The sequence below is a fragment of the Falco rusticolus genome, chromosome 13 (assembly GCF_015220075.1).
Source record: "Falco rusticolus isolate bFalRus1 chromosome 13, bFalRus1.pri, whole genome shotgun sequence".
Lineage (NCBI taxonomy): Eukaryota > Metazoa > Chordata > Aves > Falconiformes > Falconidae > Falco > Falco rusticolus.
This window is the reverse complement of record NC_051199.1, coordinates 3,550,546-3,571,568: the sequence shown is the minus strand read 5'-3', so window position 1 is coordinate 3,571,568 and position 21,023 is coordinate 3,550,546. Positions and strand designations below refer to the sequence as shown.

Genomic DNA, 21,023 nt, shown 5'->3' with positions numbered 1-21,023 from the left:
GTTTTGTTTTTATCTTTAAAGTTCAGCATCCATTCAGTAAATACTGAATACTAGTAAATACTAGTAACAGAATTTTTTGGAGTATGAATCATGCCTGATCTATCTAGTTACTGTGCCTTTTCTTCCAGTGGTTCACACCCTCCACAGTTTGAAGTGTCCTGTACTGTGCACTCGTCCATTACAGATTTTCCCTGTCAGCCAGATCCACTGCTGCATGTAGAATTCAATTGAAGCGCTGAACTTGGAAGCTTCTCCAGTAAAGACCAAGTATGCCAAAAAGTACGTAAAATAGAGGGAAGGCTGACTAAGTTTAATCAGCTTTTAAGACCCTGAGTCTTCAGTCCTCGAAGAAGCTTTATAGAGTCTTTTTGAAAACTTCCAACTTCCTAAATTTTGGTGAGAAACATACGGAAATATGTATCCCTGCCAGACCCTTTATCAGATTTTTCAGTACATGTGACTTGCACTTGGTGTAAAAATGTTTTTGCTGTCACCTATAAAGTACTTGACAAAAGCGTTCACTTGTTTCATTCCAGGCCAGACCATACGTATTTTGTTCAACCCATGTTACTAATCTAAATCTCTTTTTTTCTCCAAATAGATTTCTTTCATAGGGGGAGTATTTTTTAAAAATTAAAGGTATTGACGTCAACTTGTGACAGCTCCCCAGGTATGTTGCACTGTGCTCCCACGTCCGGCGGCCCCGCCACCTTCCTTGTGGGCCGGGTGAAGCCGCCATGAGGCTGCAGGACCCCACGCAGCTGGGGGTCGCGGCGGAGGGTCCCGCCGAGCCGCACGCTGCCCCCGGCCCCTCGGGTGAGGCAGCCGCAGCTGACCGGGGCCGCCAGCAGCGAGGGGCTCGCGTGCGGCGGGGCCGCGGTCACACGTCGCGTACGGAACCGGGGCTCGGGCGGCCCGGCCCAGCCCGGCGCGCGGGGGAGCTGGGGGACACGGCAGGGCTGGGGCGCCCCGCCCCCCCACGCCGAAGCACCGTTTCCCGCCGCAGAGGGAGCGCGCGGGGCAGGCACGCGGCACCCGGCCGGCGCGGTCGCATGCGCGGGAGAGCCCCCTCCCCCCCCGGCACCCCCCCCGGCCGCTGTGGCGGGGCGGGCGGCGCGCACGCGCGCGGGCGGCGGGCTGGCGGGAGGTAGCGGCGTTTCGGCGTCGGCCGATTCGCTGGGTGCGAGGCCGCCCCCGCCCCCCCCCCGCCCGGCGGCGCTGCGCTCCGCGATGAGGCCGTGCCCGCCGGCGGCGGCAGCAGCGGCGCGCGCGCGAGCGTGAGGGCGCCGCCGCCGGAGCTGGTGCTGCTGCGTCCGCCAAGATGGCGTGCGTGCTGGAGGCGCCGCTCCGCATGAGCGTCCTCTCGGTGAGTGCCGCGGCCCCTGCGCCGCCGCCGCCCCTTAGCGCGGCCGCCGGGGGGGGCGCCCGCCTGCCGCTGGGCTCGGCCTGACCTTGGCCGTGGCGGGGGCCGGGCCGCGGGCTGTGCGGGGCCGGGCGGGGGGGGCTCCCGGCACCTGCCGGGCCCCTTTTGTATGTTGGCGGGGGGGCCGGGGCCGGGAGCGGGCCTGGCGGGCCGCGGCGGTGACATGGGCGTCGGTAGGGCGCTCGCTGCCTTTTGCCCCCCCCCCCCCCCGCCCCCCTCCCCGCCGCAACAACTTCTTCCCAGCGGGAGTTTCTCTTCAGAACAGCGTTCCCCCCTCCTCTGAGGAGCCCGTCCCCGTTTTTATGGGAGGCGCGGGCTCTTCTGGATGTATTTTTACCTCATGACACGGCCCGGGCCGTGGCGCTGCCCCGCCGCGAGCGCTCCTGGCCCCGCCGGCCCTCGCGCTCCGCGGCAGGCGGGCTCGGGGCTGCCGCGCGCCGGGTCCGCAGCGGCCGAGCGGGTCCGCCCGCGGCGGGGGCGGGGGCCGGGGCCGCTCGGTAGCCAAACGCCGGTTTTCTCGTCGTAGCGCTGGGCGATCTCACGACACGGCCTTATTGGCTTGTGCTGCAGGGAGGCGGCCGATGTGTTTGTTGCATCTGTGGGCAGGGCTGGTGCGGCGGAAGGGGGTCTGACAACTGCTACTAGTTCCCTTTCCTGGGGGAAAGCTGGGAGTAAGTGGAGCAGCCGGAGCTGGTTGCCCAGTCCTGCTGCTCATCAGTCGTGCGCTGGGAGTAACAATGCGAAAGCTAGAGCGTGGATACTGCTTAAGAGAGCCGAGGGCCGGGGCTTTTTCCTTTTTTCCCTTTCGGTTCCTTACTAGGTAGGAGAGCTGTGAAACTGATGATGTCGATAAATTCTTTATTTTTGGGGACTACCTGAAAAACTTGTTTGCCTGGGTATGAATGCCCTTCTTCTGCATACTGCAAACCTAGCAGCTGATAGGGTGAAAGTCAGAATGTTTTAGAAACAGAAAGCATCGCGATCTCTGAAGTCCAGAAGACTTACGCATGTAAATAGGCCAGGTAGATTAAAGTCTTCTGCTGTTCTCAAAAATACTGTCTTTCATTACATGGTGGAAGTTTATCTGTAGAATTTATTTGGCGTAATTCAATAGTATTCTTGGAGACAAAGGAGTCTTGCTGCCTCTAGATTGTCGCTCAGAGTTATGTGCGACCACGAGCAAGAATCTGCTGGCGCTTCTGACACCTGGGTGGGGAAGTGTGAGCACATTCAGCCCAAGAGTAGGTATTTACAAAAGCAAGGAAGAGTTTTCAGTTCCCTTATAGCTTCTTTCAGGGAAAACTCATAAGGAAAAAATGGGAAAAGCCTAATAAAAAGTTGAGCTGGCAAAAAGAAGAAGTGAAATAATGGGAATGCACCCTGGCACATGTTTGTGAGAACCTGGAGGGAAAATTCCCTTCCCCTTTCCCACCCTTGTTTTTTGGAACGCTTGCCATCTCCAACTTTGAATCTTCTCAAAGGGAATAACAAATCATTAGGGTATAAACGTTTAGCTTACAAGCATGGTCCTGTTGCAGAGAAAAGAGTTCACTTTGTTTTATAAAGTAGCTATGGGAATGTTGTGGAGAATATTGTATTGCTGTCCCTGTTGAAGTTTTGTGGGATGTATACAGAAGGACAATCTCTGAAATGTGTAGGTATGTTATGGTAAAGCTACAGAAAAATGTCTTGATACAAGCTTCCTTATTTTTGGGAGCTTGTTTTTGGGTATGCTTCTTCAGTAACACTAACTGCTCTTATAAACTACTTCTTTCGGGAATTCGTGCTTTTTCTATATAGTAATTAAACATAATAAAACTGGAATTTAAGGCAGTGCCAATAACTGAAGTAGACGCCTTTTGTGTGCCCTGTTCATAAACATCACTGTTAACTCGCTTTGACTCATAACATGTTATCTACATTAAATACATCATTTTTTTTAAATCACACTTGAACAGGGTTGTTTGCGTGGATGTTGTCCAGCAGTAACATACTGCACATCTAAATATGATTCTGTGGTTTTGCTGCTATATTGTCCAATAGGTTTTGTAGACTTGCTGCTGCGTTAGCCATTCCTTTTTGTCTGCCATTATAGGAATTGATATAAACTATTACAATTTTTTTTTTCTTCTCTCTGCAGGAGGTAACAGCTAGTAGCCGCCACTATGTCGATAGATTATTTGACCTTGATCCTCAGAAAGTCCTGCAAGGTGTCATGTAAGTCATCTGAAACACACTTGAGCTGTTGGTTTTACATAGGCTAGGTTTACTTCAGTTCCACTGGAGTTGTATGTCAAGAGCAAGAAGCTCTTCCTATCTTTTTTTAAGAAGTCTTGTTGGAAAATTTTTGTGCAAACATGATAGTATTGTTTTAGCAGACTGTCGCTCTGTGGTGCATAGGGTTCATAATGCAGCCTCCCAGTTGCCAGGAATGAGGTTAAATGTTCTGTGAACATGCAAAATTTTTTTTTTTTTTTTTTTTTTATTTTTTTTTACATTTCTTCCTTTTGGCCGCTTTTTCTCCTTTTCCAGGTCTGTTGAGACTTTTTTTTTTATTCCACTGCCAAGTCAGCGTACTTGCCTCTTTCCCCTGTTGCTGTGCCTGGGTGTTGGCTTTTTTTTTTTTTTTTTTTTAATGTGTGGCTTCTTTCTCTCTGATGGGAACTGCAAGCTCAAAGAAAACGCCAGTGATGGGGGTAATGACTGAAAGAGTGAGTAGAAGACTTGCCCTGCTGAATAGGTAGTAAAACTGGTGCAAAAATCTGATTGCTTTCTTGCTGTCCTTGGGCTATAAGCTTTCCATTATATCCAGACAGCAATGTAGCAAACAAGGCCTGGCCCAGGACTGACTTTTGGTGGTGAAACCAGACCTTTTCAGGCTTACCAGTAACTTGCTGGCTGTGGCTGTCTAGCAGAACACTGGAAGACATCGAAGGACAAAGTGGATCAAAAAGCCAAGAAAGTTGGTTGTGTTGCTTAGGACAGTCTGAGGTGTTTTCCAGTAACAGATGAAAAAAATAATTCCGGAAGGTGTTCCAGGGGCAATGTATCAGAATTGGTGTCCCTTTGAAATACATGAAGAACACAGCACACATAAAACTGTCCTGGAAACATTATTGGTTTTAACCCCTTAACCTGTATAAAAATTTCTGTATAAAAATTTGAATAAGAACTTCACCACTGTAACTACATCCAGGTTCTTCACTCTTCCCTATAGGAGAGTCTGATTTTGCTTCCACCTCTTGGCTGCCTTAGTCCTCTGATCGTGAGGGCTGGTGTGATGGTCCCAGATGTGTCTCGTCCCACATCCAAGTGGGTTGACTGAGCCCCTCTTTTCTCCTTAGCAGATGCCCTGAGTGGTGCTCTCTCCCGGCTCTTTTTTCGAAGGGCTAGAACCCACAGCCCTGGGTAATCCCTACCTTTTGAGGTGTTATTTGTATCTTTTGAAGTGTAACTGATTTCCCAGAAACAGAAGTTTTAGGCGGTATCTTTGTTTCTGCTAAGATCTGAAATTCTTTTTCTTGTCCATGGATGTCAGTGGATTCTATGCTGAGATGCTTTTCTTGCATTTAAAGGCTTGAAAATACCAATTTATTTCATGATAGCTTTCAAAGGGCAGATTTGGGTAGTAAACAATGTTTGTGATGCTCTGGTTAAAATCCTAATTCTGAGGGTGTATCTTTGCTGGCGTTGAGCAAGTCCTATGTGGTAGATCTGTTATTTTCCGAATATTGGTGGATGGGTGTGAAACAGTCCAATTTAGAAAAGTATGTGTATAAAAGTGGAAATTATGTAGTGTATATATAAAAAATTTCTGTCAGTCCAAGATTCTCTTTGGGCAGAAGAAGAATAGTGCTTTGCCTTTCTTTCTTTGACTTCACAGTGTCTGAAGAGATATTGAAGTTGGAATGGACTGATATTTGGGGTGGAGTAGAAGAGGATTAAAGTTCTATCAGAAGTTCCTGTCAGAAGCTTTACCAGATACCCTGCATACTTTGCTGAAAATCTTAGGTTCCTAAGTTGTGCTGGTTTTTTTCTTGCATCCTGGCTGAAAATACTGATGACCTAGATTTTTATTTTGATTGGTGGAACTGTATGAATATAAAGGATCAGAAAATAGGCTGTCTTAAGAGGCTTTGTTTCTGCAGATTGTCTTCAGTTACAATAGTCCTGTTCTTCATATGCTGTTAAAGACGCTTGAATGAATAACTTGGGTTTGGGGCTTTTTTTTAATTGCGTCTTTGTAATTTTAATGAAAACCAACTTCTAAATGAGGTTTGATAAAGGTAAACCATAGCTAAAAGCTTCTTGAACTTGAAAATCATACCAATCCAGGTGTCATCTTTTAACTTGAGAAAGCTTTGAATTGTATATTCTGAAAGTTTTTAAATGATCAAATCTTGTCCTTTCTTTCCCGTGAATTGTCAGAGAGGTAGTGTTCAGAAGCTTCTTTGGTCCAGACAGTGGAGTCTTAACCTGGCTAGGAGCTTTTTCCTCTTCCTCCTCTTGGGGAAGACTGAGAAGCCGTTTCCCTTTTGTCCTGTGCTGCTGTATGTGGTTCTATTCATCTTATTTCACAATGTCAAGTTTCTTGCAGAACTTTTGTTCACATCATTTCCGTCATGTTCATCCTGGGTGGTGATAGTTGGTAGGAAGGGGAGAATTGTGTGTACCTGCCAGTGAATCATGGATTTCAGTTTAGGATTTGAAATGTTGAGATTTTTACAGGGGCAACCACAGCCTTTTATTATACCCGATAGCAAACTACTTAAAGCGTGTAAGGCCTGCATCTTCATACCCACATCGGTAAGGCAGTGTGTATTTATCTTTCTATTTGCTGTCTTTATATGAAGCTTGCTCGTATGTATAAAATGCTCATAAAGCTCATTTTATACAGAAGCTTGCTTCTGTAAACATAAACTGTACATTGTGGCCATGCTTACGCTTTAGGGGTCTTCATAGGTTTGCTTTGTGTCTACTTAGGCGCTGTTCTAAACCTTTCATCTTCTACATACTGTTCTACAGTTCAAATTTTCTCAAATAAGCTTTGACTGCATTCTGCAACATCAGCATTAATGTCAGGTGTGCAGCTATCGAATATGTTTAGTGTTGACAGTGCGTAGACTACCTCAGACAGATATTGTAGGGGATTAAATACTGTGTTCTCTCAGAAGTTCTCTTAAATGTTTTACCATTATTGTCAGAGGAGCAGAACACAGGTACCTCAGTAAATTTCTGCATTGTTAGAAGAGCTTCATTTGTCCAAAGATGGGTGCTGCAACATCATCCTTTGCAGAGTGGCAGTATTTTTATCTTTCTTTTTAAACCGTTCTGGGTGGTGATCCTCAGACTATAATTTGCTGTTCACTTGCTTTTAAGCTCAGGACCACATTGTTCAGATGCAAGACCGATACCTATTTTTGTCCTCTAATTTATTTGCTGGTCAGGGGCTTCTTTGAGAGACATTTTGTCATACTTACATTTAGCCTGATGTCTTCAAAGAGACAATCTATCATTTTATGGAGAGCGGTGTAATTCCATCTCAAGGGCTGGTTTTGAAAGGAGCATTCTTTCTGACAAATCTGGCTTACTCAAGGTCCCAACTGTTTCTCATCAGGCTGTTGTTCCTCAGCAGTCAGAGGGTGTCATCTTTTAAGGCTTGTAAATAATCATCTTTATGGTGCACTGAGAATTCCTACGCTACTGCTGTTTCTGTCCTTTATGGCCAGCTGGAGTTACTAGAGGAGCATTTTCCAAACTTGTGTGAGCATTTTATTTCTCAGGAAAATGAAAGAAACATCCTAAAGAAATAGCAATTGGTACTGAACACTGAGTTTCACAGTGTATGTCTACAGTATGCCTTTTTCTCAGGGAGCATGTCTACTGCTGTGGTGGGAGTATGGGTACAGATCTATGCAGCATATTTAATTTGAGTTATATGTGCTTTCTACACAGTATGGTATTGGGTGTTTGAGAACTGATGTTGTTAAGGAAAGTATAATAGTTGGCATATGGGTAAGAACTTGTGGACCACTTTGAATCTCACAGTTATGTTTTTGGGGTCCCTGCAGACTTAGACTGACAGTGCTGCAGTGGTTAGTGGTTATGCTCAGTGCTTTGAAGACTCTGAAACTGACGCTTTAGTAGAACCAAGATGTAATTGGGCTTACCTTTGTGGTAGGTTCTTGGATGCAAAGTTAGGTATGTGTTTAAACCTCCTTTGAGGGACAATGGGCTTGTACTTGCATTTGACTGAAGGTGTTTTGTATGGCTTGCTGGTTTCTGTCTTCCTAAAACAGAAGATACCAGAAGGTAATCACAAAACAGTGAAAAAAACACTTAAATTTCTAGTAGAAACATTGCTTTCATGGAACCTATCTTGTATCTGTTTGTGGGCGGTTGCTTTGAAATGAATTGGGAATGCTTCAGTGTGTTTCTTTTACATCCAATTTTTTTCAGTTGTGTGTTCTTGCATTTGGAAAAATAAAAGTTCCAGGCACATGTTTAGATGCTGTATAATAGTGTCTTGTATTTCTCAGCTATGGCAACTGGAATGAGAACATCAGAGCAGTGTTCCACACATGCCTGCAGGGAAGGCTGTATGAAATGCAAGAGGCAGCTTCTGTGGAGTGGGAAGAAAAGAAATTCCCATCTCAATTGTAATGGAGACACAGATACCCATTCATACCATTATGAAGAAGCTACTTCTGCCTCTTGTTCTTCATGTCTTGTTAAACAAACCTTTTTTTAAGACTAAATAATGAACAGCACTTGTTTTCACATTATGCCTCCCAAATGTATGCAGTCACATTTTCGGTCTCTCAGTGGGCACTTCTGAACCTAAACCTTCTGTAGGAGCCGTATTTTGTTTGCATATTGCCTTGCTTCAGTTTTCATCAGAAGGGCCCTGTGGAAACAGCAGTCCTTGGAGGATTGTTTCTGTTATCCTTTACCTCTGTACGTTTTTGATCAATTTGCTACCTCCTAGACAGTACTCTGTAGTAAATGCGTATTCTTTCAGGTGCAGTAGGGAACTTTGAGGTCTTAACTGGCTAAGAACAAGTGATGTAATTTTTTGAAGCCTTGGTTTTATGCAGGGTCATTCACGTGCAGAGGGATGAGGCTTCGGAGTCTCTTCTGTTGATACTTTGTGAACTGCAGGATACACTGTTTGTGGCTTGGAAAAGGAAAACCTGTTCTTTAGGTTGTGGAATCTGACAGAAATTGGAGCAGCTTTAGGTGATGCTGAGAGGGTGCTGGAAGCACTACTCCATTTGTTGATTTCTGCCTTTAAGGAAGTAAGCTGAGGAGTCTAATAGCTGGACAAGCTTTCCAGAGTGATAGAAGATGAAATTGAAAGGCCTCAAACATCATTTGAGAACTAAGTAGTGCTTTGTGAAGAATGGCTTTCAGTATACTAGGTTTTGTAGAATCAGATGGAAGAATAGCATAGAAACAGAGGGAAGAGAGGAAGATGCGATAGGAAGAAAGTGTGTTCCTGTCATAGAACAAGATACTCTCTCTCTCTTGTGCTTTCTTTATAATGCAGCAAAAGGTACAAATGCGCAAGACTTTTTCACAAGTAAATTGTTATGTATTGGAACTCCTGGTCTAATATTTAGAGGCGGGTTAAACTTTAGGAAATTAGGTATTTCTATCACATTTGGCCAGCAGTCTTCAGTCTAATAGTGTTGTTTAATATTTCAAGCCTTGCAGTTGCCATTCTGAGCCTGAGAGGGCTGCCGATTAATGAATCTGTTTCACTGCTGCCTTTCAGAAGGACATGAAGCCTCTTTTCTCCAAAATCCCTCTCTTGATGCCAGCCTCAGAGTAGCGATACTGTTTCTGTGATGATTTCAGGCACTAAGCAGGATAAGGGAGGAGAAGGAACTTCTGTCCCACCAGCTGATGGAACTGGAGAAAACAGAGTAGGTGTTGGTCACAGAAGTCTTGAGGTCTGAGTTAGAAGTGGCAGACTTCAAGCTGAGCACAGCTGAATACTCTGAAGTCTTTCAGAATTTAACTGGCTTTATTAATCTGTTAGACAAAAGCAGAGTGGTTGCCTGTAAGGGAGGGCAAAACACAGGAGGTGGCTGAGGGAGAAATAGTTGTTACGCCCTTTGGGGGTGTGTAGGGGGTGCTAGTAAGAATGAGCTAGATAGAGGTTGAGGTTGAAGGAATGTGTGCCACAAAATCAGCAATGCTGCTGAGGTTGTGATTCTTAATATTTGGAGTTGGAATTTTTTGTTTCTAAGGTGCCAGTCCAAATTGGTTGGAATTAGCATTAAAAAAAAATTTGAATTTACTTACATTCTAAAACAAGCTTATTTTCAGTTTGTGATATAGAAGTACATTCTTTTAGGCTAGCTCCCTGTAAAGGGTTGACATTTCTAATAATCATTCAAAGGACAGAACTCTGTTTACCTATTTATTTGTCTACCAGATGATTAAAACGATTTCATTATGTATACTGTATTGCTGGTGCTGAACTGATAATTTAAATGTGTTGAGTTTTTTCTTAATTTTTTCTTTGGGAATTGTAAAGTAGCAGAAAGGCTAGCTAGTAAAATTACTTGCTAAAACATACTTCAAACGTGCGTTGTCTGAAATGTCCAGTAACTCCTCCTTAATATAGAATGAGAGTTTATTTGGATATAGATAAATTATGGACTTTCTGTCCTAGTGAGCACTTATAACATCCATTTGAAAAAGGAAATTTAGGCATGACTAAAGCATACAGAGGCCAGTACATCATCCTAGCTGATAGCTACTTGGGGCTAAAAACCTGAGGCTATACTTTCAGGTTGGAAAGACTTTAGATTATATAATAATGTAATGGGTAGTAGCTGTGTCAAATTAACAGGTTTTGGTGGTGTGTTAGCAATTGCTGGCCTAAGCTGACACAGTGTCATATAATATTATGAGCTCACATCTGAGAACAGCTAAGCAGGTGCTAGAAAGCCATTTTAGGGTATTTGCCTGTACTGAATGAAACTAAAGAGTTTTCTATGTGAATGACTTGCAGACAGCATTCTTTCAGTAATGACTGGTGGGCTTAAAATGGGAGAATGGACAAAAAGAACTTTAAATCAAGAGACAGTGAATGAAAAGTAGTGCTAGCAAAATGTAGTGTTACAGGATGCCTCTTCGCTTAATGAAATTTCGTTTAATTTTTGCTTCAGTTGTGGGACGCACTGTGAAATGCTGCAGGCAGTGCTTCATCCTGGGAGAGGAAATATGCCTGGTGAGAGATAGAGAAATTAAAACAAACAAACAAACAAAACCCCAAACCCCCCAGTTACTTTTATTTGATGGTTTGGGTCATTCATCTGAAGCAACAGTGATGAAGACTTCTTTTCATGTGGTTTGTCTGTTCCAGGATAGTTGTGAAAAAAGTGCTTTGCTGATCTGGTGTCACAGAGCAGGAGATGTCTCAGTTTCCGAGAGTTCTGCTGAATTGCAGCTGTTTTCCCCGCACCTCTCTTCAGATAATTCTTTGCTATTATGACCTGGTTTATTTAAATAGCAGAGATTGATGCTGAAGTTGAAATGCTGATAATACAGAGCTCTAGCTATGGTTTGTATGGCTTTGGTTTTTTTAGTTTAAAAAGTTTACGTAATAAAAGCTAGCTTAAACCCACATCCTCCACTGACTTCAAGTGTTTTAAATTTGAGCTATGTCATTCTTAACATTAAGTAAGCAATTTTTCTATTGATTAGTGATCTCGTGCAACTTGTAGCACAATTTCCAGACTCAGTGCAAAGGGTAAGGCAATAAAACATGCTTGAGAAAGAGGTGGGAAAAGCAGCATCTCCTGTTTTGTCAGTCAACCTAGAGATTTGAAAAGACCTTGAGTTAAAACTGCAGCCAAAGATTTGGGGTCAGCTTAATATGTGGAGCTTGATAATAGAAGGCTAGCATGTGGATTGACTGACATAAACTCTAATATGGAAGTCCAGGATTTGATATGAGAGGTTTCTTTAGTCTTGTCACACACAGACATAGCAAGATAAGTACTGGAAACTGGGATAGATTCAGAGTAGGAGTAAGGTATAAATATTTCTAACTATGGGTGTGGATCATTGAAACAGCTTACCTTTCTATGTGGTAGACTTTTGCAAGAAAACTTACGACAAGGTAAGTTGCCTTTCCGAAGATGATACTTCAGATAGGAGTTAAAGTGGTTTCTGTGGCATTGTGATATGGAGAAGCTGGATGTAAAGATTACTTTTAGCATTACCTATGTTATATTCTACTGTTCTGTGTTGCTGTAATTGTAGCCATGTGCTATTTTTCTACAGCACTTTGATTTTATGCAGCACCTGGGAGTACAGAATGAAGATTGGGAGCAACCATGGATTTAGGGTTTCCTTGTTTAAATGTTGAGTTTGTTTAGTTTGCACTGTATGTTAATTGTGTAACAGCTTCTAACTGTTAAAACTCAAACAAGTTGAGTAACAGTGTCTCATTGTGCTATTTTGTTCTTTCCTGTAAAATCACCTTTTTCTTTGCATCAACTGTTACTTTTTGAATGGGATTAGAAGTCTTGAAACTTTTTCCCAACCTGATGATTAACCTTGAAAATAAGCTGATTTATGATTTCTGTGGTTTGCTTGAGTTGGCAGGAGTTTTTAACATTTTACTCACTTGGTTTGGACTAGTAATCATGTTAGTACAAACATATTCCCTGCTAAAGGGGTAGAAAACAACTCACTTGTTGGGTAATTAACAGATACTCAAGCTGTAGTAGTGTCCATCCTGGAAATTAATTCTGTCAAAATAATGATGGACATATTTTAACATGCAAAATTTGTCATTAATTCCTGTTGTTGATTCTTTCGCATCTGTCCATAAAAATGGGAGAGTGAAAGCAAGGGGGAAGGAAGAGGCAAAAGCTACAGAAAGCATAATTGTCAGAACTTTAGCTCCACAGTTAGCCTCTGACCCAAGTCCAGCCAGTCCAGGTACCGATTTTTTTATATGATACTGAAACTTAGAACCTCTCCTGAGTTGGGGCAGTTTTTATTTGAGCTATGTCCTTGTCTTGAGTACCAGTAGCTCAGCTTTTAAGAAGATACTTATGTTTTGAATTTTTGAAAACCTTTTCAGAATGATGCTTTGCGTCATTCTATTGTTTGTAATTTTGATCAGTCTCTGGTAGATAAATCTTCTGGTCTGACAATGCATTGTTTCAGATGCTTCCTCTGTGTGTGTAATTGTCTCGGTATCTCTTGTAACTATTTCATACTAAAAGTAAAAGCTTTGGCTTGAAGTGTCTAGGACTACTTTCTCTGATTGTTCATCTTGTGTTTGATATAATTCTCTCTCTAGGAAACTCTTAAATATGGCTACCTACTCTATTTTCAAAAGAAATACGGTGAGAAAATATCATGCAGGCTGTTTATTTCCTCCTCTTATGTGTAGTTCCTATTGTTGCTTCCTTATTAAGTCACTGTAGCTTTTCTCAAGGTCTTCTGTGTTGCTTTGCTAGAAGGTGACATAGGAAAGCTCCAGGGCTTCCTATAAGAATTCTAGAATTTGTTACATGTTACTGTATTTAAAAATGTAGGCAAAACCAAATTAGTGCTGAGGAGTCTATGTATCCACGTTGTTTTCTCACAATGTCTTTTGCAGAAGAGGGGCAGGTATTGGGGGTTTGCTGGGAATGCTTTAGTGGTCTGGTTTTTCTCAGCTGGGAAGCTTGCTCACACCAGTTCAGAGAACTGCACACTAACTAACTGGACACTTCTGGAGCTTTTGTCGGGGGAGTCACAAACTTAGAATGAACTTCACGAAGATATTGGACTTAAATAATTTCTTTTTAGGACAAAGTTCAGCACCTTAATTTGCTTCTACAGTACTAATTTGCATTGACAGACTAGAAAGCTAGTTTTGTCAGGACTCAGACATTTCATAATTACATTTTTATTGGCTAGGAATCATTAAAACTTAAAGGCCATATTTTACTTGCAAATTGTTATGTTTAATATTGCTTCTTGCTTATCTGAAGTAGACTATCTGGTGTCTTTAAACAATTGCACACCAAGCATCAGAATAAAAACATTAACTTCATAGACAACTGGCAGATAATTTCCTCTTGTAACTCTTGTTGAGCTGCATTTGGATGGAAATTAGATAATTTTTGTGTGAATTTTATGTACAAACATTCATACTGTGCTAATACACTTACAAAACTAGCATGCATTGCATTTTATTTATAGCTAATTAATTGAACTGATTGCTTCTGGGTTGCTATGTTCGAAGAGATTGTTAGAGCTGATAAACTTCTGATAATTTCCCCCCCCTCCCCCCCTTTTCTAGAGCTTGTACGAAGAAAATAAATCTTTCTGCTTTTCCAGTCACTAGTTAGTTTCATAACTTAAAACTGAGTGGTCACAGGATTGAACCGATGAAACTATTTCTTATTTCTTTAAGAAACAATAAGAGATGGAAAGTGCTGGTTTAGCACTTCAGGAAGCAGTATTTCCAAGCACTTAGCTAGGATCTCTTTGCTGTATTTTATTGTTGGCAGCCTATATTATGCTGCTTGAAGGGGTTTTTTTTACCACATAAATTACTTTATTGCATTACAGTAAATGTAGGTATAATAAATATCAGCTATCAGATTTTAGGTATATACATTAAAGTCAGTGTAATTCAGGTTATTCTGTTAAATTACTTTTGAACTTAGTTTGAATCTAGACTGCAAGATTTAATATGCAGAATATTTTAAACCAGAAAAGCACTACCCAACAAAACACAAAAAACAACAAACCTCAAACACATCTTCAGACCTCTGTCATGTGAACCATCTTCATGCTTTGTCTTTTGGCTCTACAGAAAGCTACCTCTGGGAAGCTGAGAAAATTGGTGGTGCTGGAATGTACTCTGTACAAGTGCAAGATAGGTGTTTTTCTTCTGAAGCTGCTCATGCTGGGCTGTTGTCTGGTAGTGGGGTCAATAACCTTACTGAGAGCTTGGAGCTGATGACTGGAAATCCTGGGCATCTCCCTCTTCTGGATCATGGCCTTCTCCCAGGTTAGGCCTAGAATGACAATATGCTATATGTTCTTTTGAAGTTCTCATCTCTTTGTAATAGCTGTTTCCTTCTTCCTTATTTGAAGGACTCCCTTTTGCAATAGGAAATGGGAGTGGTGTGCGTGACATTCAGAAATAAAGTGGTATCCACTTTTGGACTACAGATTTCTGAGGTTTCTTTGTTACCTCTTGTAGAAGATGGTGATCTTTACTGCTCTTTCTCCTTGGATGAATCTCATGTCCTCTTGGATCTGAAGTCAGTCAAGCTCAAACTTATTGGAGATGGTGTTTTCAAATAAGGGAGTTGCCCTCAGTTTTTCCAGGGCTCATGATTCACTGAGTATCTGGTAGACTAGGATAGCACATGGTGGTGTTTTCTTATGGAGATTAGCTTCCTGATCAGGGAAATCTCAATAAAATTACTTTTTATAGTAAACAAAAAAAAGTCTACTATTATTCAGCATTAGGTTATGGCATTTTAAGGATATCCTTGGTTTCCATATCATCCTGCTTCATGTGTATTGAATAGGTTCATTTCTGTAAGGGGCAAATTTGAAGAGGTAAGTGCGGCATGGGACTTGGGAGCGCCAAGGAATAATGCACACGAACATGGTGATCTTTGCTGAGTCCTGTCTCTGACAGTTTTTGGTCACCTTACCAATTTGAAGGTATCTTGCTTGCAAGTTGAGGTGGTTGAATGTACATGTGTTGGATTTGTTAGAAATCTCAAGTCTGTGACACTTCTTGTCTATCTGCCATGACCTTTCTGAGGAACTTTGTGAACTAAGATGGAGAAACTCATCCGAGTCATTTACAGATCAGGACTGTGAGCTCACTAAACCTCTCAATTTGAGTGTTATGGAACTCAGCCGTGTTCCTGCCACTTCTGAAAGGGTGTCTATATCAAATTCTAAGAGGCAGTACTTACTACGTGTTAGATGGTTATAAGGTCAGCAAGCCATTTGATTGTGGAGTTGGTGCAGGAGTCACAAAAGTTTGTTAGTGGTGTTTTGGTTTTTTTTAAACACAAATATATTATGTATAGTCACCTGAGCGGAGGTGATTTTTGGATAAGACATATGCTGACATTAAAATATCACCAAAATCTTTGGAGTGCTTTGCCAGTGCCTTCTCTTCAGCTTCTTAAGATGCCTTCATGGAGAACATGATGCGATGCAGCCTTTCTGATGACTTTGAGAGCCAGTGCCTAAGGGTAACAGGGAGAGGTAGTCTTTGAACCTTGCACACTTGCTGGTACAGTCTCCATTTCTTTGAGACATCTGATCATTGCTTCTGACATTGTTTTGGACTGGCTCTTGTATATTAAAAACCTTTAAAAATGACTGGGATACTTTCATATCAAGCATTCAGCATAGAAACCACTGAAATACTGTTTCTGAGTTCAGTGAAATCAAGTCTATTCCTGAAATTTTCTTGGGCTTCCAGCTTAGCCTGTCTTCAGATCTTGCTCTTTCTCTTCTACCTCCTGTCTTGTGGTGTGAAGTTACCAAACTTACAGGAGATACAACAGAAAGGACCAGTATGTCCTGCTGACACTCAGCTGTGTAAAACTGTGCGCTGGGGAGGCAGATTCCTGTTAAGTAATGGCTCACTTGACAAGTTGTTTACTGACTCTGATTGTGTTAAGAGATACAGTTCAGCGTTCAACTGCTTTTAATGCTGCTCCCTTGTTGGAGCTCCAAGATCACTAGCCAAACTTGAAGTTAGCCTCTGTTTGTTTAAAATTCCTAGAGCACTCTTCTGTGGCTGGGTAAGTGTATGCAATGGGAGAGTGAGTCATATGGAAATACTTCAGGAAGAATGGGCAGTTACTTTTTACTTTTTACTAATCGAGGTTTATAGAAGTTCGGTTTATGCCAGTCCAGATATTGCCTGCCTTGGCTAAGAAGTGTAATGAAATGAATTTAACACTTGGGACCACTGCTTATTTGCAGTGGAATTTGCATGTTCAGGGGTTACGTAAGGACTGTATAGTGTTCATGCAGGCCAGGGTGGATCCTGAAGAACAGGGCTACTCTAAATCTCTTAAAATTTGCAGATAGGTGAAAAGTGCAATACAGTGGCAAGAATAATAAGCAACCACTAAAGCTTCCAAATTATTAGATTGAATGATGGGCATAGATAGCCAGTGATTAATTTATCAATTTTGCAACTACTAACATTATAATCAATCTAGTGTTGTTTTTTGTTGATAAAGAATTACCTGAATTTGGGCTGGTTTTGTCCTCTGCTTTTACCCTACAACTAGGTTTCCTAGAAAACTTGATTTTCTGAAACTGGTCATAAGTTGCTAGCTTTCTTTCAGATTCTCTGGATATTCATATTTATTCAGTATGTTCATATGAAGAAAAAAATATCTTAAAAAGGTGGTGATGGTTTTTAGGATCTCGCAGCAATTTTCTGAAAAACAAGGTTGCAAACCACACATTTTCATCAGACTTCTTAGTGTGTGCAACCAGTGTCCTCTTTCCAGAAGGTTTCCCTTGTACCTTTACCATGGTATGAATGCCTTTAATGTGTTTCACCTTGCAGTAACTCTTAGACAGGAAAATGAATTTGTGTCCACTTTATTCCTGGGATTTTGACATACAGATGTGTAGGTGTCCTGCTGAAATTCACAAAGGGAAGCCTGTGGTGAAGAAGAGAGTGAAAGCCTGGTCTCTGGAGACTGGTGATAGTTCCTCGTTCCTTTTTTTTTTTTTTTTCATTTATATGTGTATGTATTCCTCAGCCCCCCCCCCCCCCCCCCCCCCCAGCTTGTCTTTTCCTGCACCCAGTAGAACATTCAGTTAATACTTTAAATTGCTAATATTTGATTTCCCAGCCAATAGTGTTTTTTTTATTTTAGAAGGCTAGTGAATATGTGGGCACAAAGAACCACTATATCTAGTTTTCCTCAATGATGAGACTTCTTCATGTCTGGTGTGCATGTGAGATAGTTTGGGTTTTTGCTTAGTTGCATAAGCTGGGACATAATGGAATCCCAGAGCTCTGGGGTATTTATCTGTGGGCTGTGGATTCCTGTAGGTGCAGCATGGACGTGTGGAAGACTACTTAATAAGCCTTCATGGAAATAGTAAATTCTATAGATTAAGCCCTCAGTACCTCAGCATAATTTACCAGGGTTTGTTTTTCTTTCTGGATTTACAGAGATATGAAAAATGCTGTAATTGGAAACAACAAACAAAAAGCCAACTTGATTGTTTTGGGAGCAGTTCCAAGGTATGTCCTTTGCTACTCTCCTTTTCACTGATTCACAGCAGGTCTGGAATAATGATCCTTAGATCACAGGCACTTTTTTGTTTTAACTTTGATTGTAGTTGACTGCATACTTTAATGTAACTGAGAGACTTGAAATATCTGTTAAACTCATGTATTAAAGAACAGGCTGTTGAGTAATGCTTTTAATTTAGAATTTCATAAATTCTCTAAAGTAGTCTTGGTGATTTTTATTAAACTTTATCAGCTCAGGAATGAAATTAATTTCTGACATTGATGATGATAATGATGGATGAAAGTCTTAATCCTGTTCTTCAGCCAATTGCTTGGTGAGTTCGCAAGTGCAAATGTGTAAGGTTATGTTAAAAATATAATGTAAAAAATACCAAAAACATCTGAGATAATTTGCTTGTCTTCTCCACCTGCTTCAGAGGATTGAAAACAATTGATCATACTTTATTGCTGAATTACTGCTTCAGCTGATGTTAACATTTTCTGGAACCCGATTCCACTAGTACAAATTTAACAAGTAACTTTTAGCTACTGGATTGCTCACTACAGCTTTCATTACACCCCTCTTCTCCTCCAGCTTTCTTTCAGCCACAATTTGCAGCAATGGAGAAGGAGAACATTGGGGACAGCATTACTTCTGCTAGCAGTACGGGACCCACATGTGATCCTTTTGCTTAAATGGCAACTAGGTCCTAAACCATCCTGCTTGAGAAAGCTTCTTCTGGCTTGTCAAAAAATGCATTTTATTTGCAGGGAATTTCTTCTCATTTACAGATTGAGTTTGTGTCAGGGCTGGCCCTTTAAATTATCTAGGGTTTAGATGTGGAGAAACCCCCTCTACAAAACCTGCTGAATTATCTTCCTTTTTTGACCACATATAAACAGGCGAAGAGAAGACCTCACATGAGACGAAAAGATTGAAGTGGACGTTTGTTGAAGATTATGCAAAGTTTAAGAAATTTTTTTCAGCAACAGGCCTTAAGGGATTCTTGCAACTACTGTTGATTCTTGTGATTCCCATTATAAAATTGACAGAAGATCTCAAACTTCCAAAGCTAGAATTTGCCTGTTCTTAAATTGTGTAGGACTTCATGTTCCTTCAGTTATCCTGCTTTCTGCTGTTGTTCTGTGCCCAGTAATGAAAATCCAACGGGTTTTTTTTTCTGTTGTTAATGCCTTCTGGCTGTCAGAGTAAATTATATGGTTAATCTGTAACTGCAAATAAATGCCTGGGTTTGGAAAATCTTAAAAGGTCAACTATCACACATGTCCTCACTTCAGTACAAGTTATCCTCAAGTGACAGGAAATCTAGCTTTCCAGACTAGAGGTATATATGAAGGTAAATTGGCTTGGGTTATTGTGAGAAAAAACGATTCTCACTGGCTAAAACTTAGGTGGTATCTACCCCCAAGTGCCCTTCTGAAGCCTTAAAATTTCCTCAGGGTGTTGCAGATAGAGTTGCAATAGATTATAGACCATTTGAATTAGAGAACTGCTTCTGTTGTTCTCTCTTAACAAGGTGGTGGGAATTCATTGACTTTTTTTGGCATGCCTTCTAATTCGTGAAATGGCTGCTGAAGCTGTTAGATTACTGGAACCTTTGGAATTCCAATCTGCAAAGTTGAACCTTTCCCTTAGTGAGAACAGGAGTAAGCAAGGTAGCGTTCTTTGTTTTAAGTCTCCTCTGCAAAGCTAATGAGAACAGTTTTCATTTCACTGAGTTAAGACTGCAGTCTCCCCAAGGGAAATTGATTCTTTTTTGTAATGGCATGGGGATTGTTAGAGTGCTGCTGCTGTTTTGTCCTGCGGTTCAATTTCTTGTTTACTCATTTCTTGCTTCTTTGTTCTTCCCCAAGTATTCCTCCAGCAAGCTTTCAAAAGATACCCTTTAGACCCAAAGAACCCCTTCAGAGTTCTGATACTTAGAAAACTATGTTCAAATATTACAGCAGACTAATACAAAGTTTGGAAACAAGTCTAGGAAATATCTTTTTGTTGTTGAAATTGGGCCAAATACTACCAGTATGTATGAAGTATCCCTATTATTTTAAAATATTAGACTGCTGCTTGTTTGGAAAGAAATGCAAAGTCTGTTGAAGATCTCCATACAGGGAGAAAATGCTGGGAAAGAATGGCTGAATCCCTGTCATTTCTAGGCCAGTGGCTTCCCGTGTCCATGAGTTAACTGCTTAGTGGTGTCACCTTTGGAAAGAGTGTTCCTTTAAGGTTCAGTCTGACCTGTGGTCACCTCTTGACCACTTGTTTTGAAGAGGGTGCTAATTAAAAACTTGATTGAAGAAAGCTTGTGGAATTGCCATGTCTGGACTTAAGAACAAAAAATGTTAAGAACTGTACAAATGCATAGACAAATACGGTCCTAGATGTTAAGGATATACATGTAGCCAGCCTGTATGTGGATTTTGTTTCTTAAGAAATGATTCTCTATATCTCTTCCTCTCTACAGAATCAGAATTATTTCTTTACATTCTCATGAAATGTCAGCTTCCGGCATCTCTGTCGGGACTGCAGGAATTTTACTTTTTCAAACTATTACTTTTTAGTAGCAGTCCCAGAAAATAAAATTTTTGAAGTTAGGGGGGGGGAAAAAAGGTATTTTGATGCAATAATACAAAGTTCTTTCAGTGGCAGGTCAACTTAAAAAGTCAGCCTTGCCTAAAAAGTTTGCTACTTGTATCATCCTTCAATTTTTCTAGGGCTTTTTCCTTCTGCCCCACATAAAATGCTAGCAGGGAATGAGGGAGCCCATATAATTATTGGTGTGCTCCTTCACTTGACAGTTTTATAAGAACAAATACTGCAGCTCTTGCGCCTATCAATCTCAGACATCTCTTTGGAGTCCAAGTAGGGTATTTAAAGTTTTTTGTCAGTTGCTCTTACCTCCTAAATCTCAGGAAAATGACTGAGTCCTCAGTTCATATGTAACTTCTTTCTTCTCTAAGTCAGCTTGATAGGACTTCTGGCTTAACAAAACAATGTCCGTTTAGTAGCAGTTAGTCTGTAGTGCTGCTGGCTCCCAGTCCTCTGAGTTGTAGTTGAAGCCCCTTTCTGGTGGAGTTTATAACAGAGGCTAAAAAACACTTGTTTACTGTGTGGTCCAGGCTGACAAGCATATTGTCATCATATTCATTGCCACTTAATCACACCTAAGGCGCAGGGGAACTAGACTCTCAGTTCAGTGGTGGTTAAGTGTAAGGACCACCCAGGTATCTTGCCATTCTTTGCCGTAACTTCAGAAGTGAAGTAGTCTTTCCGTCCCTGCTCTGTGGTACCTTGAGGGCTCCTTTACA

General features: G+C 41.5%; 1 protein-coding gene and 1 long non-coding RNA gene across 9 annotated transcripts in view; one reads left to right on the top strand and one right to left on the bottom strand.

The window, feature by feature from the left end:
* Positions 1 to 1,139: 1,139 nt before the first annotated feature.
* Positions 1,140 to 21,023, top strand: part of ARMC8 (armadillo repeat containing 8) — an 86,819-nt gene continuing 66,935 nt past the window's right edge. Inside the window, exons 1-3 of one of the 7 annotated variants that reach the window (XR_005107193.1) lie at positions 1,140 to 1,366; positions 3,564 to 3,640; positions 17,634 to 17,705. Coding sequence is in view for 6 of the 7 variants with exons in the window: in XM_037406432.1 (XP_037262329.1) it covers positions 1,322 to 1,366; positions 3,564 to 3,640; positions 17,634 to 17,705 (194 nt within the window). In the remaining variant the exon portion in view is untranslated. The remainder of the gene's footprint in view (positions 1,367 to 3,563; positions 3,641 to 17,633; positions 17,706 to 21,023) is intronic. The other 6 variants (XM_037406432.1, XM_037406431.1, XM_037406428.1 and 3 more) reach the window with 6 other exon arrangements.
* Positions 1,734 to 14,497, bottom strand: LOC119156565. Of its 2 annotated transcripts, none has more exons than XR_005107195.1 (3): positions 14,200 to 14,497; positions 7,594 to 7,713; positions 1,734 to 2,629 (listed from the first exon to the last, which is right to left on the bottom strand). It is a non-coding gene; the product is annotated as an uncharacterized LOC119156565 (long non-coding RNA). The 2 variants fall into 2 exon arrangements; XR_005107196.1 differs by lacking the exon at positions 1,734 to 2,629 and adding an exon at positions 5,310 to 6,096.